Here is a 25,845-nt window from a genome sequence, read left to right as displayed (position 1 = left end):
GATTGTCTCATGGCAATTTTCCATTTTTTTTCTCATTATTTATTGGTGTCTAACAAGTTCTGAACTATAATGGTTTTAATTCATCTAAAAAATTGCAGTGGGGCATTTGACTCATCTCCAGAATCTACATGCCATTGCTTTCAGGTGACTCTGAGTGACTGGCAGTAACCCATCAGGCTAGGCACAGACCTTGCCTGCAGTCCTGTCACAGGTGATGCTCCACTCCTGTACCTTGGGTGGAATGAGACCCAGGCTATGCAGGTGCAGATCTGTTATTTAAAATCATGCCAGTGCCTTTTCCCAGGGCTGGAAGGAGACAAGCCAGCAGGAGCCATTGCAGTCCTATCTCCCAGCAGCCCAGGACCCAGCTCCATGTCCCCCATCAACTGCATGCCACACTGCTCTGAGACCTCGGGGTGTTACAGCCAGGTCCTCTAGCTGTCCCCAACCCTCTGCCCTGTCTGCAGTACCTGTCCCATGCCTTGCTGCCATTATCGGGCTGCTCAGGCTAAAGAGGCCATGCAGCTGGGCACAACTGAAGTAATGTAAGGGGGAGTGGTGGCTTTACATTATGTAAATGACATGTCCCACATACTGCTTATCATAACATCCCCATTGTATGTAACTATGTGCAATGGACTGAACTTTGCTTGGATGGGCTGGTTGAGCCCTGCTATTGTTTCCCTGATAACCTGTGATTGATGTCTTAAACAGAGCATTTTTGTGCCAGATAAGGTAAAAGGCTGTTAAGAAGCATATCCTGCAGAGGTGGGGTAATGCTTTTCATCATACCAATTTCCTCTCCCCCAGTAAGGCTGACAGTGTAAAACTCCCTCCCAGGGGAGGTGTTGGGCGTTCACACATAGGTCTGAAGGTATTCCTCCCTAAGGAGGCAGAACTGACACGGTTAGAAGCAGGGCCAAAGAAGCAGTCATGTCATTAGAAGGGGCCACAAACCATCAAAAGACCCCCCCCGAAGAAAACCTCCCCCCAGGGGAAGTACTGGGGCATTCTCACATAAGCCTGAATGTATATAAGCTGTCAAACTCGTTGTTGTGTGGGTCCTGACCCCAACAGATCAAGACTGCTATGATGACTCCACCCATGGACATACATTGCAACAATCAAGACTTTTTGCCTGATCCACGGGCAGTGACATATTTCCTCCCCACTATCTACTCTTGTCCTTTCCTTCTCTTTCTTTCCTCTCCTTATATATTTTCTTCGCCATATTTTTATAATTGTATAGAGAAGAACCAAAATGGCTACATACCTCCTTTCCAGTGCAACCAAGTTGTTTTAAGATAAACCTGCCTCATGTATGTACATTCAGTGTCATTTCACTCTAATCCACCCCAAGGGACCTATTGGCAAGAACCTCAGTTACCCTGCTTTAGAGGTGGGTTGTAACACTAAGCTAGGAAGTAGTACACATTAAAATATTCAGAATAATAGGCATTTATTTTCAGTGCTATTTTCATTAAATATTGGTATAATATATCCATGTCTGAGGTAATAAATTAAAAATAAACTCGAGATTTCAGTCCCATATTTGTGCTGCATATTTTTTTCTACCATTATACATAATTTTGAAGCAAACACACACAGCCTGTAATTCTGAATGCAGCTAGGAATATTATTTTAACACAGTCACTTTTTTGTTTCACTATAATTTTTCTGAGAATGGTTATTGCATGATACACTTTTAATAGACGTTTTAGTTATACTAGAATTTTCTATTAAATCACACATACCGTAATTATAGGAAGATGGGCATGAAGATGTGCTTTGAGCCAAGGATGGCAAATACTGATTCAGTGATAGCACATACTGCAGGATTCTTGTCTGCCTGCACTAGAGCCCAGATCCAGCAAAGCCATTTCAGTGTGTGCTTAGCTTTAGACATGAGTCATTTCAGTGTCATCCATGGCCTTAATTTGTGCTGAATCAAGGACTAGCCAAATCTGCAGAACAAATTCATAGACTTCTTTAACTGTGTGTTATTTGAAAACAGGTTTGCTGGTTTCACATTTTGTAAGATATTTTGTAATGACCTCCGTAAGATTTTTCATATCAGTGAAGCACCCATGAAAGTTTCTAACCTGGTTCATAAATACACTGTGAAAAAATAAGCAGCTACAATGACTCTCTTCTACACATTTTGTTAAAAGTAACACCTGGTTTGAAAAGTTATTAAAGTAATTTTTTCCATGGTAAAATATATTTAAAAAAATAAACTCTTAATTTAATCATCTTCCATCAAACATATAAGCATGTTAAAGGGCGGGGCATACTTCAGGTATTTTCATTTATAAATGCAAGAGATTGAGAGTATCAATCTTTTTGCACTTAAATGCTGGTGGTAGTAAGGCCCTTTCAGCTAAGTCTCCATCAAGCCCAACACCAGTGAGCTAAAGAAACAAATAAAACACAAATTTTGCTTGCATATAGCTTTGCCATAATCCTGAATTAAAAAAAAAAAAATCATCCCTGCTTAGAAAAGAACTCTTATTTAACTGCTGCCATTAAAAAATTATACCTCATCTCCATATTAACTTTAATCAGTGATTCTGAATGCAAACGATTTAAACACTTGCTAAAATTGCTGTGGCATGCCATTAGACTCTTAATGTTCATAAATTGTGCTAATTCCCCTTTAAATCAGGAAGCTATAGTTTAGAGTTAGAGCTAATGGTTGTCTTAGTGTTAAAGGTGTATTTCCACCAGATTTTTATTCTATTTTGCAAATGACTGACAGTGCTTATGACGTGATCCTGAAAAACCGTTTGGTGTTATTACCAGAAGCTATAGTCTGTGAGAAAACTCTCCATGCTCATGCAGTGAGTTGCATTGCTGAGGGACCATGGCCAGCACTGCCGTGGCCGTGGGCCTGGCCCGAGGCCGCCCGGGGCCGTCAGTACTCCACCGAGCTCACGATCGCCATGGGCTCGTCAAACGTCGCCAGCCTGATCTGCTTCGGGGTAGGGATGGACAGCATTTCCCCAGCGTCAGTTGGTGAGTGAATCCCATTGTCCATTATGTTTGAAACTTCCTCCTCATGGTCCTCGTACAGCGTGTTGATGTGCAGCAAAGGGTGGGCTGGGTTGCAGCTCAGTGCAGCTGTTGGCTCTGGCTTGACCTGGTTCAAAGCCATACTGGTGGCAGCAGCAGTTGTGGCTATATGGTTGTGGTTACACGTGACGAAAGCCGCAGCAGCAGGCACAGTTCTGCATGTCTCAGATGAGTATAGGATCTCTTTTGCAGGATGAGGGGTATCTAAAAGAGAACAAAACAGCCAGATAAAGGACAGGTAGTCTTTCACCCTTCCAGTCTATCAGTGAGGAGTGTCCTGAACCAATAAAAGTCATTGGTGGTCTTGCCACTGATTTCAGTGGGATAGGAAGTGGATCCCAAACTGAATTTCCTTGGGATCCTTTGAGAAATCCAAACAGGACTGTTTCAAAACAACAGGCTTGTAAGCTCAGGGAAACAGCACAAACAAGAAATGGGGTTTGTAAATCTCTCTTTTCTATGCATGCTCATGCTTCCTTATGTGAATGGTATTTTTGTAAAATGAAGGAAAAAAACCAACTGAAAAGTATATTTATTCCCCTCTACAGTCTGGCCAGTGTTTTTTAAACATTATGATTTAATGTTTTAACAAACGTAATGACTATTGAAATCCACAGCATGGAATAGAAAAGGCACTGATATTTTCAATGTGAAAAACTAGTGGTTACACATTGTAAACCACTTGTCTGTAGAAAGAACTCAGCAATTTGACATAAACTGAAGTCTCTTTCCAGAAATTATAAGTTTACCTTACCTGATGGACTGCAATGTAGGTCTAACTCAAAAACAAAGTTGAAAATTTTTAATGTGAATGGGGAGTCACAGAGCCCCAAAACTCCAGTAATAATTTTTTGCCCTCAAAATATTCAAGCACTAATTTAGATGAAGGTAATTGAGACCAGAAAACCCCAGTAGTTTCGAGGAGTTGAAATCAGAGCAGGTGACTGGATAGGGAATGCTGTAGAATAGCTCACATGCACATTGGGGAGTTGGAGGGCTCTAAGGAGCATAGGGATTTGGAAGTGACAGAAACTTTTATACCTCAAATCACTTCTTTGCTGGGCAGTGGGGTGACGGTAGATGTCAGTCTGTCGAAGCCCAGAGGGAGGTCTTAGCTTGTAATGAGATGAGGGCCATTGCTTTAAGTACGTACAGATTTTTCTGTAACTTCAACTGCATAGTCCTTCTTTCTTATGTCAGTAGCTTACAAAAATAAACAAGAAGATATCTGTCTATCAGTTTATCTACTGATCTATCACTTTTCTTAATGCTCAAATGGCTTTCCTCATCACTCTAGCACCTAGCAATTATTGATATATTTGAAACACTCCTTTGAGTTAAGAAAGGGACAGGCTTTACATGACACACAGAGGAAACTGAAGAACAGAAAGAGCACCTCCTGTGAGGCCACATGGTAAGGGAATGGCAGAAATCCTGAATCCCTGACCAGCACCCACACTTCAGACCATCCATCCTCTGGTCCACATATGACACAGGGCAATTTAGTGTGCGTGAAGAACAACGTCAATGAGCTGAGTTTTGATTTTCTAGGTGACAAATATATGCCAGCCCCCAAGAGTTGGTAGTTTAAGAGGTATTTTTTCCACAGGCAGTTTTAACTGCCATTAGTAGTCTCCCACATTCCTCAGGGGCTATTGCTGCTCAGAGTACTGGTCATCTACCACGGTAGTTTCCATATGACTTGAAAATAAGGCAGATTTGAAACGTGCCAGGTGCTGGTAGAGCAGGAAGGGTATCATGGAAGCCAAACGCTCCTCATTTCCTTGGCAAAGCATGACCACATTTGTAGTTGTGAAAATCTGCTTACATTTGAAACATTACCCACACCAACAGCCTGCAGCCTGTTTTGTACAGCTCTACCTGTAATAATCCTTACCCTCCATATAGTTGTTAAAGAGAGAGAATCTCTATTTCTGAGGCCTGCAAGCTGTGAGATTACTAGCTATCCGCAAATCTAGCAAGGTAGGTCAAACACTTTCAATAAACTCTGAGTTCCTTAAGATTGCTATGTAAGTTATGGTCTGTGGAGGTAGTATGGGCATTATGGCATACTGTACCTTTGAGAGAGGAGGTAACATGCACTACAACATTCTCTTCCTGGTTTAAAAATCCACCCTCTTGGCTTTTTGATGTAGGCATCGAGGGGATGGCTTGAACCTCTGGCTTGGGTTTTTTGCTACTAAGTATATATGGATGAACATCCAAGGAAAAGTGCCGTGTGTGCTTTTTTTCACTGCTTGTGCTTGGCATGGCGTTTGGCTCGCTCTTATGAGCGGACGATTGCTGTGAGGTTTTTGCAGCAGACTCCAACAAAGGAGCTATAAGGCTGTCTGTCGCTGTTTTTCTCCGCACAGGCTTCGGTTTATCAGGTTTATGGTTCTCAACCTTCATAATGGCTAACTGCTCCTTGAATGGCTGGGGAAGGGGGTTGGTAGTTGGGATCCATTTCATCTTCTTCCTTGGTCTCTTAATGATGAGTTGTTCATTAGCATCAATGTCTGCTGGATCAACGCTTGGGTCTATGGTCTGAATCCCTGAATCACGCATGGTTGGAGTGGCATCGTGATTGGACTGGGCCAGTGCTGCGAGCAGCTGGCGTACCACATTGTCGTACATCAGATCGCTTTCATTTGTAATAAAATCCAGACGGTTCAATGATTTTATGTGGTCCCTATTTTCATTACAAAACATGGCCAAAATATTGATATCACAAAACTGGGATTTCTGCCACTGTTTCTTGGTCTTTATTCCAACTTTGTTCAGTTTATCAAATATGAAGTTAGACTTGCGAAATATGAAGAGGTGAATCAAGTTGATGAGGATTATCAAGTTCATGAAGCAGAGGAGAACGATATCGACACCAGCAATAATCCGCTGGAGCTGGACAGATGGCAGTTTACAGTTCACTCTGATGTGCAATTTGGAGCTGCTTGTTTTGTCTGGAGGCTCCCCTAGTGCACATGTAAATTCATTTTGCTTCTGTGTAGCATAGTAGGTGGATAAGTATGTAATTGGTATGATGCTTAAAAAGATGATGAACAGATGTCTTGCAAGATAAAGCTTAGCTAAAAAGTTACTTCGTCCTCTTCTTTCCAGATATTTCTCAAACAAGTTCTGCTCAGGGCTTTTTTCTTTCTCTGCATTCTCAATTATTTCTCTTTTCTCTCTCTCAGTTATCCCTGGGCCTTTGGACTGAATCTGTTTCTCTATTTTTGGTGCGCGCCCTTCAGCTGCACGGTGGTAGCAGTTATCAATCTCCTGAAGCAAAAAATTAAGCTCTGAAGTCAGTCGAGTGGAGGCCAGAAATTCCCAGCCCAGAGCTGGAATGTACATTATCCCAGCAAAAGCCAGCAGTGCATAAGGTAGGAACTTATGCTCAAACAAGGAGGGCCAGTGGCTGGCATCAACTCCTGGCAAGGCATCTTTTAATTCTGTCCAACAATATCCTCTGGCATACAAGGCTTGATCGCGGGTGAAGTTGTGTGGTGTGTAACAGTATATTGGCTCCTCTGTATAACAGAGAGAAAAGTCACTGCTGTGCATTTAACCTACAAAAGGAGCTCTGGAAAATAAACATTTCAAATTATATCAATTTTATTTTTACTGTATCTTTACATGACCATTAAGCCCTCCACATCTATTAGTCAGCTCAGGCTGCACATATCCCCACAAGCCCTAAGGCAAAACTATTTACCTGAAAGTTTTAGAATGAACCTGAATTAGAAATACCAGCAAGAAATACGTATTTTGGTTTAATTACCTCTCTGAAAACAATATCCTAAGCAACTGTGACGTGAACTCTGTAAAGCTAAAAGACCTGGTATTCACTACAAAGTCAGTAGCTGAGGATGTTCCATGCAAATGCTGAAATTTAGATGAAATTTAAGGTTCATCCCAGCTAAACATTGTTCTAAACAGAAAAAAGTTAGATGTAGCTTAAGGCATCATTTCTAATTATTATTGACAAATTCAACTCATTTGATAGGGTAGAACAAAAATGAAACTCAAGATATACAATGATTTAGTCAACTGTATCCCTCTCAGCTAGTATTTTTGAATTAAAGTGTGACTGACCAGGACAGAATCTGGTGTGTTAACTATTTATCGGTATGAAAATTTAATTCTACATTTAAAACTGTAACACTGGGTTTTTCTACACAACGCGCAATTAAATGCAACTTGCCATCAGACAGTGCTACAGAATAAACAAATACTGTGGATCAAGAAATAAATCAGACAAAGTAATAGAAGAAAAAGTATAGCAAGCATTACTAAATACACAGTGATGCAATTTTTCTCTCAGGAAATGTTCAAGTCATATTCTGTTGGAAGGTGGAAGGGTTTGTCAATGGAAATTACACCATATAGTTGTCTATTTTAACATTCCTTGGTAAACATTTGTATTTTACCATCAGGATCAGGATGTTGAGATAAAGGGACTTTTATCCTGACCCAGTAGATAAATTATGTTCTTATATGATCAAATTTTTTCTAGCAATACATGAAAGAAAGAGAGAAAAACTTGTGAAAGCAAAAGCAGCATTAATTTCCCAAAGAACAATGACCATTATGAAGACAGCCTGTTCAAAGAGGAACACCATGTTTTCATGTTTTGACAAGTAGAACAAAGAGAATATATTTTACAGTGTTCTGGTACACTTTAAAAAACCCAGAATGAGACCCATAGGAGGAGGCATGTTCTCCTAACTTGAGAATCACTCAAGATCACCAAGCTTGCTCCAGCTCTGAATGTAGTCTACAATTCAGATCAAGAACAGCTCCCTGGAAGAGAGTGGTGGCACTTTTCTCTTAATAATAAAGACGAAAACAAATGACTTCATATTGATAACAAATAGAATATTAAAAATTGACAGGCAACTCCCCCTAATCTTTCTGGCTTAACAAACGACTCCTTACTTGACCAGTTACTTTTCACGTGTGAGCAAATCAAAAGTTAGTTCTTTGGTGTGGAGGTATAAACCTCTTCCGTGACCTAGAGAGACTTACATGCTGAGAACTGCACAAAAATTGTCTTTTTTTTTAAAAGTGATTCAGTGAGGATTCTTTCCAAAAAATACAACCAGCTTAATCAGAGTTCACAGAATAAATGTTGCTACTCAAGACAGCATGTAAAGTGAGTAAGCCCTGCAAATTCTTTAATATGGCTTTTGAAGACTATTTTAAAATCATCTAACTTCAGTCTCAGAGGAGAGCTTAAAGTATTCCCATTTAGACTATTTTTGTGTACTTACAGACGTGTTACAAGAAAAAGGCCCACTGACTCCCTTGGTTCAGAATTACATGCCCTCCCAACCCTACCCATGATGGGATGCATACAAAAAATTTAATCTCCTACTATCTAAGACTTATTGTAGAATTCCCCAGGAGACCAAACAGATTCCTATGTAAAAATGTTCCCATGGGAAAAAAAAAAAGGCAAAGCAGCCTGCTATGTTTCTCATAAGCAGATTTTTTTTGAACTGGGCATCCCTAAGCCCAGTAAAACTTTCCAATTTGAAACCAAGTTTCCTGCGGCAAACATGGGTTCATTTCTCCTAGGTCTCAACATCACAAATACTTGGGAAAACAACAACAAGTATTCCTACAAATCAGCCAAAAGGATTATTTTTGGATTCATGCATGAGTTGCTACCATCAAATAAACTGAACAGTTCTTTCAGTTCTCTTCACCGAGACCCAAAAGCTAGGGTGACTTTCACCAAAATTGTATATATATACAACAACAATCCAACGTATTTTTCTATTATAAATGAAAAAAAAAGAAACAAATGAAAATGTCTTAACATTTACATTCACATTGGACAGGTCACTGAGAGACTAACTTGGCACTCTATCCATTGCCACTGCTTTGGTGAAAGGAGTCTGAAGAACTTCACAAGTCCAGTTTGGACTGACCAGCTGCATTACAGGCTATAAAATGAGGCTGTCCCAACCAGTAGGAAAAGCAAGTGTCAATTTACAAGAATTTGTTCTCTTCTCCTCTAATAAACATGTTTTTATCAATTGCCTGTGAGGTTGTAAAAGACCTCTAATTTATTTGGCCACCTGAGCACGGTGTCCCACACTTAGTCAATGTTTTGTACCTTGTTGATACTAGTCTAGAATTTTCTTTGCATATTTGTAAAATTGGCATGATTTTCATTGTATGATATGTAAATCCCAAGACCCTTCAGATGAAAACCAATCCCCTGTGGAGTCAGTTGGACTTTTGATAACTGACTGAAGTGGGAGCAGTGGGGTTACAACACAATTTTATTCAAACAGTATTTTCTAATACAGAATCATAGAATCACAGATTGGTTTGGGCTGGAAGGGATCTTAAAGATCACCTAGTCCCAGCCTCCCTGCCATGGGTAGGGACACCTTCTGCTAGACCAGGCTACTCAAAACCCCATCCAACCTTGCCTTGAACACTTCAAGGGATGGGGCTGCCACAACCTCTCTTGGCATTACCTTTGAGCCCTATTCACTGTCAGAGAATGCCATAAATTTTGGTAAAGTTACTCCACAGGGATATTTAGCTTAACCCTCTCGCCACAGAACTTGACTCACAAAGCATACAATCAGACTTGGAAGCTCATTCTTCTAGAAAATTGTCCAGACACTGGAGAAGAGAGGAATTCCCTTCTGAACTGATCCAAAGCAAAAGACTCATTTAGCTGTTGCCTGGACAAAGAACCTGTCTCTCATCATTGACAAGAGGCTGCCAAGCAGGATCCACACCAGGGTTTGAGTTAGCTTTTGCGAATATTACCTCTCAGGAAATGGCAGTATTTAACCTGGCATTTAAAAAACACCCTGAAGGTGTTTGATCCAGGTATGGCAGTGTATGGAACTGTTTCTTTTCTACTGCAGCCTGTGTCCATCATTAATTAATGAAAAAAACCCCACCATGTCAATAAATAATCCTGTTCGTTATGAAAGTTGGCAATAACACATAGCTGGATCTGAACATGCAGATCTGATGAGGACAGCAGAGGAACAAGTTGTTCTCACACATATAACTCACTTAGCTGTGAGACCCCTGCTTAATGCAATTTCAAGAAGGCACAGCAGATTTTTTTTTTTTTTTTGGTCTTACAATATTCTCCTGATAGGTAAGTAGCATTAAAAAAAGATTGCAGAGGTGTTAAAACCATAGCTCTGATGTTTGATCATGCAATACAAAAAAAAATTACTTGCTTTTAACTTAATATTTATAAATATAGACAGTTCCTATTGATACTCTTCTTGCACCCTGAAAATTATTAAGCTGTTTATGAAGGTCCTTTCTCATATAGCCATTCCAGCCACCATGAAACAGTTTTTTCCTGAGACGCCACAATTTAATTGTGTATGGTGTAACGGTTCAGTTGTGTAGGAAAAATACAAGGAAGTAAGGTCTTGTAAAGAGAATTTTTTAAAAGCATAGCCATTATTATGGCTAAGTGGATTGGTCACCCTCTCAAAATGTTGTCTACTCTAAAGCCCATAAAAATAATCTGCCCCTCTGTTCCTTGAAAGCTATATTCCTAATAATTACTACACTGGGAAAAAAGGTCCTTTATGGTAATATGAGTTTTTTTATACTAATTTAAGCCTAAGCATGCACACTAAGAAGCTTCGTTTCCCTTTTTTCAATATGTCAGATGTTCACAACAATTGTACGTAAATACATTTTATCCTGCTCACTATGCACCTGAATAGCTTCTAGAAATCCACAGAACTATCCTCTAGGATAAGGTAGGAGAGAGATCTCACTGCATTTTTCAGACATGCAATCAAGATGAAATAATCAACACAGAATTACTTAGTTGTGTAATATAACTGATTGTGTTATGCCACTTGAAAGATTAAAATCCCTCAGCAGCTAAGTTTTTTCACATGCTCCATTCTGCACCATCTCATCCTATCACTTTAAGTATTACTTTAATGGAGAGAAGTGACTTGCAGGAGGTATTGTGGTATAGAAGTCATACCTCAGGGGAATGAAAGTGTATGGCTGCAGAAGACACTCAAGGTGCAGAAGACATTTCAAGGAGGGAAAAGGAAGGGGCTGTGCTCAAAAATACTCTTTAGAAAAAATCTAAGCAGACAGTATGGAAAGGAGTGAAGTCAAAGTACTGAAAATAGGAGCTGTCAAGTCCACTGCTTTTAGAAAAGGCTTGTAGAAATGCTTGTGGGCTTCCTGCAAGCACATGCTCCCACTCCTACTGTTCCCAATCCAAGGTCAGCCACCTACTTTCAGTAGTTCCCCAACCTCCGTATACTTCAATAATCCTTTGACTGTCCTCTTTGAGAGGCCCTGAATTAAACACCATTTTTCAGGCTGCAAGTACTAGGCGTGAAAATATGTTAGAAAAATAAATCTCCTGCTAAATTTCAAACTGGATTTATAATACTCCAGGTTATGGATTCCTCAAGAAAGGGGATGGAATGCTGAGGTTTGGGGTTGCAACTCCTGTAAAACTTCCCACTACAGAAATGAATCTCAGATCTGGAAATGGAGTTGCCAATGGAAAAATCTGATGACAGCTGTTCCTACACCATTTCCTGAAGTTATACTCCAATGCAGAATCATAGAAATGCTGAGTCCCACATCCCACTCAAAGCAGGGTCAAGACTGGTTTCAGACCAGCTTGATTAAGGCTTTGTCAGTCTGAAAACCTTGAAAGACAGAAGCTACTCAACCTGCCTGTACATCCTGCTCAGGCAGGGACAATGCTTGATTGTCCTCAAAGTGAATTTTCATCTTCTTTAGGTCATGTCCAGCAAGAATGGCTGATCCATGCAGCAGTAATTTTTTCATTTTTGAGAAATGGCCATTTCCAAAAATGAATGCAATGGCCAGTTGCACCAAGAACACATCCAGTAAAATACAGCTAGAAGGCTATCACAGACATATACGTGGCTAGAGCTCAGGCCTCACTATGGCATCTCAAATGAAGGAAGAGATGCCAGAAGCACAGCTCACCAAGGAAGCCATGTGTGGGGGGGTGTGTGTGTGCATACATGTGTGTACTTGCCCATCTATAACAAGAAAGACTTTGCAAGAAATGTGGCCTGGTTTATGGTACACAGAAATGACACTGACAAGAAGATATGGTGAAACTCTAGATAGGCATCATTCTCCATTGTCTATGCAAAGTCAAGATTTTACAGGTCTTCTTGGGAAAGTGAGTGAATCACATCTAACACACTCACCACTTAAAGATAAAAGTGACAATCTCTTAGCATTCAGTGTTGCACAAAGTCAGACCTGCTCCTGAAAAGACTTAAGGAACTGCATGCATTGGGCATTTCCCTTAAGTCTATGTGATTACCACAGTGCGTAAAATCTGGCACATGCATCTCTCTTTGAAGAACTGATGCTGTAGTTATAAAGCTTCTAAAATATTATTATGAGCAAAAGTTATTTAAGTAAATGTGGACAACACATTTAGAGTGCTTTGGTAGGCATTACAAAGAAAAGAAAATATTACTAATAAACAGTATATGCTCCTACATAACTGGGCAAATGACTTCTTGTAACTACTGCATTCCCAGTGGAATAAAGTATATTTGCCCAAAGCAAAATATAAACCATGATAACAAACAGCATATGCCTCCTGTGACCTCCAGCTTTATGCATTTACCCTAGAAAAAGAAATCACACCTCATTAATCTTCCCACTGAAATACATGATTTTAGCATTTCAGTGCAGTAATTGAGTAACACAGAAGAAACAGTAAAATTTTCCAACAGCAGACAGAGAAAATGAAACAGATTTCAGAAAATATAATTCAAAAATGAAAAAAAAGAAAAATCTTGTGCTTGTTACACCAAGGCAAAGGTAAGTATGCCTCTTGTGTGAAGATTCCTTCAAGGATCTAGTAAGCATTCAGTGTGACTGCCATTACCCCACACTGGATATAGGCAGCAGTACTGGTGATTGGTGCTGCTGAACAGGCTGGATCTCCCAGCCCCTGGACAAGTGTCTCAACACTCATGCTGCAGACCCAAGCTAAGTATTAGGTAAGTATATTGGTAAGTACACTTACTGAGTTAAATATACTACAGACTCACCCTAGCCTAGTGCTTCCTAGCAACTGGCATTCTGCCCCCTTGAAGAGAGCTGCTAAACCATCCTCATACCTGTGCCCAACCTGCCTGTGAAGATAAGCTGGCAATCCAGTCAAGATCTCTGCAGCACTCCTTGTGCAGTCCTCTCACTTGTCTCTAAGGAGAAATTCAATGTTTAGGTAGAATCTCTGAATCTCCCTGCCCATCACTTCCCAGTACACGCATTTCTAACAGACAAAATAAATTAGAAACTCCCTGAATTCAGCAATAAATGCCAGTATTTAACAAGGGTATTCCTTATCAAACTGCTTTGTGGCACATACATGTAAGCAATCTGACATACATGCCTCATTAATCTTCCTAAAAGGATTGCACAAGAAAGCAGGTAGCAAACTGTTTATTTTCAGAAACAGAAATAATTTATTTAGTACTTTTTCAGCAATTTTTAAATGGAAAAGAAGAAATGTCCTGGATCCTCTTCTCTCTGGAAAAAAGAATAAAAAACATTCATGTTACTGAGGTTGAAAATGTAGTCTAAGAAAGTAAAATATTATCTAAACAGTATACACGTTTTCTATCCCAGTCACACAGCCCACAAGGAATATGTAAGTCTGCTTTGAATGATTTTAACAAATGCTAGCTAATACCCAAATTAACTGTCAGCAAAAGGAAAAACTCAATTTAACTAGTTTATTTCAACTACTTTATTTAAAGGATGTTTAAAGGTTAGAAGTTAGTACAGAGTAAGGATGGATCCCTGAAATTACTTTTGTGTATCAACTGTAGTCATACAGTCCTATTGAACTCCCTGAGTTTACTCATATGAATGAGAAAACATCCAGAAAACCAAGCCTTAACTTGGCAAGCTAATTATTAAGAATTACTAGTTTTACTGAAATGAAAAGACAATACCTTTACCTTTCTTAGGGAATATTCTTTCCAAATCTGAATACAGGTTCCATGCCCATGAAGTCTTCCTAAGGTACAAATTTCTCCATGATCAGCAAGGTAAGGTAAGCCTTTTTTGCCCAATCTCTGAAACCACTTGTCCTGTTTAAGAAAAAAATCTTGAAAAGAGAGTCCCTGAAAAAATGAGATAGGAAACCACTGCTGCTATTAGCTTTTATTGGCCTATACTCTATAAGAATTAGTCATAATGAGTGAGATGTAGATAAGCAATTTCAAAGATTGATAGGTACCGCAAGGGTAACTGCACTGCAAGGGTAGCAGCAGGTCTCCCTGTATCTCCACTTTGGGTCTTTTTGCCTTGCAGGACAGCTGCTTGAACTGCATATATTTTGGATCTGTAGAATCAATGAATTAACAATGCACTTTCCTAGTGTAGATAGAAACTTACAGAACATATTCCCTGTATGTAATAGATACTGGCTCTTCTAAAAGTAGCTGGTATGCTCACCCTTACCTGCAATCTGAGGCTTTTTACACCTGCCCAGGTTAGTCAGGAGGGAAAGGCACCTGCTCCTGCTTGTCTGGTATGTTGGAAATAGCAACTATTATGTGGAAGGTGCAGAAACACTTAAACGAAATCCCTTAGGCTGCTCCTATAGAGGCATGTTTCCTCAATAATGAGCTGCCGTCTACCATGTGGTGGCCATGGTAAAGTCACTGAAAAGGGAGCTTATTTATAGTGACTGGACTATTGATGCCGGGATTTGAGGGAAGGTTAGATCTGAATTTAAAGGAATGTATTAATCTCAATATAATTAATGAAATTCAGCCACGCAGCCAGTCCTACAAAAGAGATCTGAATAACATTTACTTCTAAATTTAGCGCTTACATGAGGAGGTGAGTGGAATTTCAGTGATGTACAGATCTTCTGCATAGGAGAAGTAGTAAGGTGTGAAAACAATATTTTAATGTTTTGCAAAGGTCAAAAATTGCCCTCTAGAGATGAAACCCCAAAGCAACTACATGCACTCAGACAGTATGATAATGTGGAGTAATACCCGAAGTAAACTGTAAGAATAAATGCTGAAATGAAATGAATCATGAAAATCCAGTGAAACCAACGATACATGAACAATGCTGGCTTCTTAAATCAAGGGTCAAGTACAAAATACAACCACAGGAAGCAACAAGAAACAGCAGGTTCATTCTACTGCATTACTGTTATTTAATGACTAGAAATTAAAAAGATGGCTTGTATTAAGTACCTCTTGGCTTAAACACAGCACCTGGAAAAGTCCATATTGAAAAAGAAGAAAAGACCAACAGTTATCTCATTAAGTAATAACATTATTTTAATAACATAGTATTTAGAGGGCAGAGATGTCTGGTCTAGTGCTTTTGGAAAACCGGTTCCTCCGTGAGTAGAGAAATTGGGTTTTGTGAAGTATCAGAACTATTTCGATTCATCACAGCAGAGACAGAAGAATCCGCCACCCAAGGCTCCCAGGGGCTCTGCCAGTTCCAGTGTCGAGGTCTTCTCACCTCCTGAAGAAAACATGCATCTCACAGAAGGTAAGGTACCTCAACCTCAAAATGTGAAATAATTAATTCATCATAAAACTAAAATGCTCCAGAAATAGTCACTGAGCTCTGAGCTGCACAAACCACACCACACATCCCAGCACCTGGCTGCAGCGCTACTCCAGGAGCTTTGAGTCAGCATTACAGGCTTGGTGCCACTAAAGGAAAGCAAACAAATCCCCAAAGCTTGCTATCGTCATGAACAGCTGCATTTCCCCATTGAAATGCAAGAGTATAATACATGCCTGGGACAAAATCCCCAATGATGTAAATATGTGCCCTGATTTCAATGTTTTTCTTAGAATAAATCCTGTATCACGTGGGGAAAAAAGGAATCTACAAGAATCATGCCAGTCTGCTGTGAAATTATTCAGCTTTTGTAATTAAACATGTATACATACTGAGGATGTCCACTGCAGCTATTTTTAATACCGAGAGAACCCAAGGAACTCAGCGATGATGCAGATTCTTCCTGAAGACTTTTATAGCTCTAAGAAACCACACAAGCTGAAATTTCCTATACATCATGGATGCATGATTTCTATCTAGTTTAGAGACAACAAAGAGCCTCAAATACTTCAGGGTAGCTTTGAAAAACAGTCTTGACCTTACTCTTATTTATTCACAAGGTTTCCTCTTGACAAAGGTGAATAAATTAAGTAGCTCTTAAACAAAAATATTTTTGACCATCTGGTTAAATCTGTTGGTTCTCTGAAAGCATGTTGTAAGCTAAATTTCATCCATATTTTGGACCTCTTCCCACATATGACTCTTGAAAAAATGAAGGGTTTAATAATGCAAACAGGGTCATTAGAAACATAAAAAATGATTATGTATGTGTGTTGATGAAGTCTGAGAAATGGAATTTATGACAGAAAAATATCTGCAGTTGCTAGGAACTGCAGTGGAGTGATTACACAGGTATGGCTCATGCATTTCCTCAAGAATACCTTTCTATTTACCATTCACCTGTTTAACTGCAAAATCTTTAAATGGTCAAGACTCAGAGTCTCAGCTAGTTTATCTTGTGCACATCTCGTGTTTGTATGTGTGTAAACTGCCCTTATCCTTTGGGAAAAATTCCATCAGCAATGCAAACAGCCAGCAGCTGAACTGATGTCAGCCTGTGGGTGCTTTTACCATTTTAGTTATTTTAAAAATACGTGCCAAGAAAGCACTTAAGTAGTACTGTGACACTCCTTAAATTCTCTTTTCTCTGCTAATATCACCTCAGAAATAATTTCTGCACTGGTGTCGTCAGTTTGTCATACATTAAACAATCTGGCTCTGTACTCTTAGCACTAACAACGGTCACTTGGGAAAATGTCATCTTCACCTTCTTTAAGTGCAGTTGGAGAGAAAAAATGGAGAGTTATATCAAAAGCTATCTATTAGGTAACTCACCTAAGTAAGCATATGTAAATATCCTGCCACAATTTACGAAATACAAATTAGGAAAGTTGACCAGAAATGCAAAATAAAACTGCATCTCATAATATAAAAATCTGACATATACTATTTCAAACATCCTGTAGGGTGAAAAGTGAAAAAGACATTGAAGTCATGCATATACTGTATTACACAGTAATGTAAGCATTGCTTATGCAAATAATTACAAAACAGAAAATAAAACCTTGAACCTTGAACTGACACTTCATTAAACTTACTATTTCCTTCCACTGCTTTCTTATGAAAAATTTCTAGCAGAAGGATGGTAGAGGGCTGAACTATATAACTGCTAAGAGACATAGAAATACAGTATTTTTGAACAATTTTTTTTGTATTTTGTAGGCACTGTTTTAAGAACCTAGCAAGAAAACCAATACCAAAGCTTGGCTTTTGACTGAAATATAAAAATCAACTGGATGAATGCTTTGCTTTATTTTAATAAAGTACTGACATTTAACAGCTTTGGTGGGAAAAGCAAACATGATTGCAAAATGCAAAGAATAATTCACTGTGAAGAGAAAGCATGAGGCACTGTACAAGAGGGATATGACTTAGCAATACTGTGACAACATCAGTTTGGAAACCAAAATATTTCAATATTGTGAAATTAACACAACAAAGCTGGCAATTTAATCTCCTTTGGAACCCACTACTCTCTCGTCCCTTACAGAGAGATCTTCCCACAGACATTATTGATGGGGTTGCTTCTGAACCCAGCACAACACTGAACTGGAATATTTAAACCACTCACAAAAACATTAAGCGATACAAAAAAACTAAGCAGCACATCATGAAAGCCAAGTGTCTCTTAATCTACTGGATTACAGAACCCTGTCTTGGAAGTTCAGCAAATGCCATGAGATGCTCACTACAAAAGGCTCCACCTGCTGCTGGCAGCACCACTGCCACTCAGGGAGGACAGGATACAGCACTTGCCGACCCAGCAGCATCCTACCTGTGGCTGTGCACTGTGTGCTCTAGTACCATGGCAAAACCAGGGAGACTGAAGGATAAAAACCACATAGAACATCAAACAGACCCACTTAAAACTGGCAGTGAATGTTGCAGTCTAATACTCCACATTCTGTGCATTTTGGAAAGGAAGTGAAAATGGAAAGGCTGACAGACTAATCCTGTTTATCTATATCCATATCACTCCAGACTGACCATGCCTTGACAGGAGATACTGAAACACTGTAACTAAAATCCCTTTCTGAAAATCAACACAGACTATAGCTAGACTAAGACTATGTACCTTAAACCCTTACCTTCTAACTCTTAGTTACAACTTTGGTGTTACCATTTCTTTCACTAAGTATTAACCTGAGACTGACTTAGGTTAACAAAGAAACACTTTCAATAAAAAGAACCCCAAAACCTTTATTGTAGGAAAGGGAACAATCCAGCAGGATTCAATGCAGCTAAAACGGAAAGACAAAAGCGACAACCTATACTTACAGACAAAAAATTTGCTTTACCACCAGGCAGTTCCTGGTACAGTCACCTATGCATGCACTGGGACAGAGCAGTACTATCAGATCTGAACTCTCCATTCATATTGGTTGTATTTTACTTCTAGTTTGCACAGGAATAACTAACTTCTAGGAAATAAAAAACTAGGTATGAGAAATCAAACCTCCATAGGGTCAAATACAAGCATGGACCTCTGCAAAGCACTGCATATACACCTGCATAAGCTCTCCAGAAGATGCCTAAGACTATACAGGGTGCGATGGGGGTTATGTCACTGTTCTGACACAATTTCAAACACATTTGCTCTTATATTTAAACAAAAAAAATTTAGTTGTTGTCTTTAAAGCAGTAATTTTCAAACAAAAACAAAGAAAACCAAAATTCTGTTGGGACCACCAACTGCACGGATTGTTACCTCAACAAGGACACTGTTATAGGAGAGGATTCCTTTAGCCTATGCTGCCTTCTGTAGTCATGGTCACCAGGGCCAAGAGCCCTGTGACTCCAGGAAACCAGGAAACTCACAGTTAAATAAAGATTCTGTCCACTAGGTGAGAGAAAAACTTTCTTTATTATCCTCAAGGTCATCATACACTGGCCTCTAAACAGAGGATATGCCGGTTTTATACAAAGTCTGTTCATGGGTGAATTTTAGAAATTCTTTTGTGACTGCTCACGTGGGCTTTCTTTCTGTTGGGTAGCTGAATATTGCTCTTCAATGACTTTATGATGATCTTATGCTCAGTATAAATATGGCTCATGGATTTATTTTAATTAACTTTCTAGGGGTGTCCTTTCTGGAATCACACTGGTTTGCTTGAAAAACAAAGGAGAATTAGGAGACTCAGAAATAACAGTGTAGGAGGTTAGCTACTAGTGACTTTCTTTCCTCCTGTGAAAAAGTTTAGGAAGTGGAGGCCAATGGAAAGAATCGTATCTTACTTCAGCCATCAGAGTGAACTCTTGTCCCCATTGAAATCAATGGTCAGACTCTTACTGCCTCCTTTGCAGCCTGAATTTAACTTCCAGGAGCACATCATGGTAGTGTGTCTTTGCCTTCCCTCTGCACAGAGTTCAATTCCACCCCAAATGCACTGCCATCTAGTAGTGAAGTATGGAAACAAAATCTTATCTCCCAATATATTTTAGCTACATTACAGATTCATTCATAGGGCAAAAGCACACCAAAGATGACAGCCCCTTTTTTCACCCTGAGTCAGACTGTAAGGACACCAAGCATCCAGGGCTGCATAACATGGGAGGGTGGCCAGCAGGTCGAGAGCCCTCTACTCTATTCTCGTGAGACTCCACTTGCAGTCCTGCATCCAGCTCTGGAACCCTCTGCACAGGGAAGATCTGCCTGAATGAGACCAGAGGAGGACCATGAAAATGATCAGAGGGATGGACTTCTATGACCAGCTGAGAGACTTGGGGTTGTTCAGCCTGGAAAAGAGAAGATTCCAAGAAGACCTTACTGATGCCTTTTAGTACTTAAAGTGGGCTTTTGAGAATGATGGGGACAAACTTTTTAGCAGGGCCTGTATCACAGGACAATGGTTTTAAACATGAAAAGGGCAGCTTCAGATTGGATATAAGGAAGAAATTTTTTACTGTGAGAGTGGTGGGGCACTGGAACAGATTGTCCAGAGAAATTGTGGATGTCCCATCTCTTCAAGGAACTGCTCGAGGCCACACTGGACAGGGCTTTGAGCAGCCTGGTCTAATGGAAGGCATCCCTGTCCATGGCAGGGAGTTGGACTAGATGATCTTTAACGTTCCTTCCAATCCAAACCATTCTATGACTTTATGATACATTTAAGAGAAGAAAAGCACAACATCTAGTTTAAAGTCTTTTGTAACACATTAAGTTCAGATGAATTGTGATTTTTTCAGAATATTGGCATAGTATCTGCTAAACAATTAGATCTTGGCTCTTATGCTACTAAAATGACATTTGTCATGTAATTTCTCAAAAGAGATGTAAAGATCAGAACACTCCAATTCACGGGCAAACAAATCACTTACATGAAGAGCACACACATTTACCTAAACAATGACTTCGCCCATGGCACTAAAACAACAGAATTAACTAAATAACTTTATCTTCAGCCACAGGAAAAATACAGCAAACAATATATTATACTACAGACATAATGATTTTTAAGATTGTCAATTACAATCTTTTACATAAACACCATGCTCTTCCTGCATCCTCTGTTGTAGGGCTGACCTTTGCTTTCATACGTGCTTCCCTGCAGCCTCTGGCCCCAGAAGACTTACTGCTGCCTGGGGACTCCCAGGCTTCCCACGATGGTGGGGTGCCTTCTGCAGAGCCCCAGGGCAGAACACCCACCCTGCTTGGCCAAGCAATTCTCACTACACTTGTTGGACAGACTGTATAGTTGGTCTTGACTGCACTTTAAGCTACACTTTGCATATACATAAACTCAAAGGTCAATCAGTGAGATATCTCCTCTACCCACTGATCATGAGGGTTCTTCCAATCCTCAGCAAAAAGGTTTTGTGAGAAACCACTGCGTTTAGACAACTACACTTCAATGTCTCAAGTGCACACATCATTGTTCCAAAAGTTTTACCGATACTGATTAAGTAAGATGGTACAGACCCCAGAAAAGGGGTTTGTTTTCAATTTAGTGACATGATGGTATCTTCACACGGCTTGCACTGGATATCATTAACAGAATGAGAAATAATAGCAAGTAAAGATAAGCATACAAGGGCCCAAAGCAAAGTTTGGGAAGCTACTATGATATTCACAACCAAGGGGCAGTAGGTACTTTACTCAATTACATCAGCAAAGTTTGTACTTGCATAGCTACTATTTAAATTGCACAGAAGGAGCAGTATCCAAAGCAAACAAAGTTAGAATTTTTTCAAGATCAGTGACAGTGTATGAGTGAAAAAACACAAACTGTAGAATCAGTAGTAAGTACAAATCCAGCTGAACTATTGCTATTACCAGGGTCAGTATCTCTGGACAAGCATGACTTAGTAGAGAAGTCTGAGTAAACACTGTTTTGTTAAAAGAGCAACATCTGATTAAGATCACATTAAAATTAATGTAAGTTCTGCTCTTGAACTCTGTGGAAGCAGAATTGAATTCACTAACCCTGAACTCTTTGACTCAAGCCTAAAAAAAGTATCTAGTTTTATTAGACCCCTAAAGAATTTCTATTACATTCTCTTGCATAATTTTTTTCTTTTTCTCATATTATTTTTCTAACTGCAGACCATCTGAACAAATACACCATCATATGAGAGAAAAATGTTATCCCACATTTTCCCAGAGACATAAGGGTGTTTTTTCTGTGTTGCCTTGTAAGTTTTGTCCCAGCAGGAGACAATAGGCTACTTTATCTGCTCTCTATCTTACTGGGTGAAATCAGCATACACAGCCCATAAGTAAGCATAAGTGATATTGTTTTCAGTCCTTCTGAAAAACAAATCTCGAACACAACTATCAGCCTAGAGAATAGTCTTCCACAGCACAAAATAAACTCAGCAGCGGAAATACAGGCAGATGCAAGCAAATTAAATAGGCTCTCTTTCTTCTGTATGTGTGTGGACTACAGTTTAGCCTTGGAGAGGGACATCCACTGTATAAATCTGAGTCTCAGACTTGATTCTTCCTCCACAATCTGCAGTCTCAGATGACTTGTTCATATGGAGCAAGTTACTGCTGGCTGACCAAGCAGTGAGTCAAATCAAAGGGCTTCTCCTAGGAATCTTGCACTATGTCAAGGAACACACATGATGGGGGACATGACCTTGCCTGCATCCAAGGTTGTCTTTAGGCCTACTGAGGTTCAAATCTGTACATTTCAAACAGTATGAAAACATATGTGTAAGTATGTACTCTCGTGAGCTGCTGTAGGATTGCCTTTTTATTAGCTTAGTTCTCTACAGAGGAAGGGATCACAAAACTCTTGCATTCCACAGAGGATCCTCAAGGGTGACCTTGAAACCTGTCTTTCAGTTGCTATGAAGAGTCAGTTTTCATGTGCCCTGTAAACATGGTTTCTCCAAGATACCTCCAGAAGACCATCCAAAAGATGAGGTTCTTATTAACTGTGGCTTAAGATCTTGAGCTTTATATCTATGTTTTTTAAAAACTGAGGTAGATCGAAAAAGTTTTAACTATAATTAGGAAAAATCTCCAGACTCCATTTGCAAGCAGTTATTCTTCTAGGTGATTTAACTTTACCTCATAATGAAAACAAGTATTAAGGATATTAAGTGTTGGAAGTCAATCCCAAAGCAGCATGCAAAGCAAGAGCCTGATTCTGGTTTGAATACAGCCAATTCTCACCAACCTCACAAGATACAGACTGCCAGGTCAGTCCTGTACATTAAAGTGCTAATAATTTCCCATGGATCTTCAGTATGGAGCCTCAAGGAACATTAAAAGCAGTCATGCACTGGCAGCTACACTCATCAAGCCTATAATCCATACAGCAAAACAATGTTTACATATTCAATAGCGGCCCAAAAGGTGTCATAACAGTTTACTGGATCAGTAATTTTCAAGGCTCACCAAAACTTGACCTTCTGAGACTGGTGGCGATGGGCACTCAAACCAGGCTTTTTAAACTGTTACCAGTTTATGCAAGATGTCGGCCCTCAGCAGAAACTGACACCAAGGATTTCCACTGTCACAATACGGCAAAGCACATTGCCTGGGGCTCCATATATAGCATCAGTCTCCATGAAAGCATCAGCCTTTCCCTGGCAGGCCAGTTAACACTCACGTTGTAGATGCCTGAAGTAACATCAGGACAACACTTGACATCAGCCAGGGTCCAGCTCAGGACCTGTCCAGGATCCACCTCAAGAAGCATTAGCCTGCTGTGTCACCCATGCCAACTCTCAGCTGCTGCTGGACAATGGACACCTCCCCACGCTACTGCTGCCTGCAGGCCAGTGACCCGGGCCTGCTCGCCAAGGGGGGTGGTTGGGGATCCCTCCCCACCGCTCGCCCGCCAGCCAAGGCAAGAGGCAGCAGCTCTCCCCGTTAGGGAGCGGCCAGGACGGCGACACCACTGCCCTGCCCGCCAGGGCAACACCACTGTCCTGCCCGCCACGACGAAGGGCAGTGGCCGCCTCCTGAGCACAAATGGCTCTTAGGCAGTGGCCGCTGCCGCCCTCCCGCTGTCCCCACCCGCCAAGGCGAGGGCTGGCTAACATCTCTCAGCACCAGTGGCCTCGTTTAGCAGCCACTGGGACACGACCCTGCCCGTCCTGCCGCCCTTACCGGCAAAGTTCTTGGTGAAGACGAGGGTGACGAGGAGGATGGGGATGAGGACGGTCCCGATGGTGACCACGCGGTCGAAGGGCAGCTCCAGCTTCAGCTGGAGGAGCAGAGCCGCCAGCGCGCCCGCCTTGTCATCCTGCTGCCCCGGCAGGATGAGCTCCTTCAGCTTCTCGCCCGCCAGCAGCGCCGTGGCCATGTCGGGGTGGTTATCGATGATGTGTTGCATAAGCAGCGGCGGCGGGCGGCCTCACGCCGCCGGGCTTCCCCGGGGACGGGCGGCGCCCGCCCGGCCTGCGGGGACAACACCGACAGCGGTGACGGCGGGGCCGCGGCCGGGCTGCGCTGCCGCAGCGGCACCGTGCGCTCCCCCGGCCCCGCCGGCCCGGCGCGCAGCCCCCCCGCCGCCCCGGGCAGCGCGGTGCGAGCGGGCCGGGCGGCCGCGGCCCCGGCGGCAGCAGCAGCTGTGCGGCGCACGGCAGCCTCCCGCTCCCCGCAGCCGTGCGGAGCCACATCACGAGAAGCGGGCGGCGACACGAGATGCCCGGTGACAGCTGTGCCATTAACGCTGCCTCCGCTTCGCAACCCGTGCTGTACAACAGCGGCGCAGCAGCCATGCAACCAGGCAGACCGGAGCCGCCTCCCGAAGTACTGCAGACAAGGAAGGGGGCATTTACCTGGCAACTTCGGTTCCCTCGGCTCCCGCGGGATGGTGAACAAAACCGATGGCCGGTGCAGAAGAGCGGAAGCCGAAAATAAACTTACACTGGACCTTCCTGCCGAAAAAAAGGTCCCTGCACCACCCCAAGTAATGAAGTCGCTCCGGATCTGGAGCGGGAGGTGGACGATGTGCTGATGCTGGTCACAGCAGCGGGCGGCTGGCGCTCGCATGGAAATGCCCGCCTGCACCGAGCAGCGCTAACGTGCGGAGCAGTTCAAGAAGGGGCTCGCAGCCGTGGGGAGGAGGAGGAGGCGAGAGCAGCCCGGAATGAACTGCGGGAACGCAGAGGTCCTTTAAGGCATCGCAGCGAACAGCTGGAGCCTGCGGAGCCGGGCGCGGCCGCAGCAGGGCGGCCGGGAGCGGCGCGGCCGCAGCAGCCGGTGCGGCACAGCCCATGCGGGGCTCCGAGCGCAACACGTCGCGGCGGCGGCCCCGGCGCCCGCGTCCCCGCAGGAGCCACCGCGCGGCGGCGGCACCGCGCATGCGCCGGGCGGCCCGGGCAGCACGGCGGGCTGTGCCGGCCCTGGAAAGGGCTCCGAGATGGCCCAGAGGGACACCGGGGGCACCGGGACGGGTGGCCCCGGCAGGACGGGCCGCGGGCTCCCTTCCGTCTCCTTGCCGCAGCCCGCCCCGCAGCACGCACAGGGGAGCTCAGCCCCGGGTACGCGGAGGCTCCCGCGGCTCAGGGATAGAGCGGGTAGTCGTGAGGGAAAGGGAAATCCTCACACAAGCGGGCCCCGAAGGTCTTGGATATGAGGGCATGTCAGGATTTAAGTGCTGCCATTAGAAATCCCTTCCAGATGCTGTAGTTTAAAAGCATGTGTGGGGTCGGCCACACCTGGTAAAACAGCCTAAGAGCAGAGTACTTGCCAAACATGCAGAGGCCAGCTTTCACCCACAGCCTCTGATGTTGTCCAGGCGTCTGTCTTCACAGGCTGTCCAGACCTTGCTGTCCTCTTCTCTGGAACAGGCTAGGAACAAGCACGCATTAACACTCTGGGAAAAAGCTGGACCACACAGCATCAAAGGAGGCCATATGTGCTGCATCTTAGCCTGCAGCAATGGTGTTCAGACAAAAGCTCCAGGTTGCAGATCCTCCTTCTTGTTTATGGATTTTAAATTTAGCAGTACTTGGATGAAAACCTGAGATAAACAAATGTTGCTGATATTTCTCTCAAAAGATTTGTAGTTGTCATCTGCAACTCACATGAGTAAGGCAGAGATTTTTATCTTTGCCTTGAAATTTTAGTTTCCCTGGTCACTGTGAACAATGTGGTGGTTGTGTTTG

The 25,845-nt window shown here is 42.1% G+C and overlaps 1 protein-coding gene across 8 annotated transcripts; it reads right to left on the bottom strand.

Moving 5' to 3' along the window:
- Positions 1 to 1,440: 1,440 nt before the first annotated feature.
- Positions 1,441 to 24,966, bottom strand: PANX2 (pannexin 2). 8 transcript variants are annotated; one of them, XM_039570808.1, is made up of 5 exons: positions 24,514 to 24,601; positions 14,073 to 14,204; positions 13,586 to 13,638; positions 5,151 to 6,655; positions 1,441 to 3,276 (listed from the first exon to the last, which is right to left on the bottom strand). In XM_039570808.1, exons 4-5 carry the CDS (start codon positions 6,634 to 6,636, stop codon positions 2,915 to 2,917), a joined length of 1,848 nt encoding a protein of 615 aa, XP_039426742.1. In that variant the 5' UTR covers positions 6,637 to 6,655; positions 13,586 to 13,638; positions 14,073 to 14,204; positions 24,514 to 24,601; the 3' UTR covers positions 1,441 to 2,914. The 8 variants fall into 8 exon arrangements, 7 of the variants coding, with proteins under 7 accessions (XP_039426742.1, XP_039426740.1, XP_039426738.1 ...); XM_039570806.1 differs by lacking the exon at positions 24,514 to 24,601 and adding an exon at positions 23,840 to 24,121; XM_039570810.1 differs by lacking the exons at positions 13,586 to 13,638; positions 14,073 to 14,204 and adding exons at positions 4,114 to 4,187; positions 23,840 to 24,130 and having other exon boundaries at positions 3,191 to 3,276; positions 5,151 to 6,602; positions 24,514 to 24,605.
- Between the last annotated feature and the right edge of the window lie 879 nt (positions 24,967 to 25,845).

Source organism: Corvus cornix, chromosome 1A (assembly GCF_000738735.6).
Source record: "Corvus cornix cornix isolate S_Up_H32 chromosome 1A, ASM73873v5, whole genome shotgun sequence".
Classification (NCBI taxonomy): Eukaryota; Metazoa; Chordata; class Aves; order Passeriformes; family Corvidae; genus Corvus; species Corvus cornix.
This window is presented reverse-complemented; position numbering and strand designations above follow the sequence as displayed.

Bases quoted from the DNA above. Each gene is read 5' to 3' on its own strand.
- PANX2 (XM_039570804.1), bottom strand. From the start codon at position 24,065: ATGCAACACATCATCGATAACCACCCCGACATGGCCACGGCGCTGCTG. The intron at 6,603-23,839 runs GTAAGGGCGGCA...TCTGTTATACAG, and splicing joins CTTCACCAAGAACTTTGCCG to AGGAGCCAATATACTGTTAC. The intron at 3,277-5,150 runs GTACAGTATGCC...GTTCTCTTTTAG, and splicing joins TGTTACCTCCTCTCTCAAAG to ATACCCCTCATCCTGCAAAA.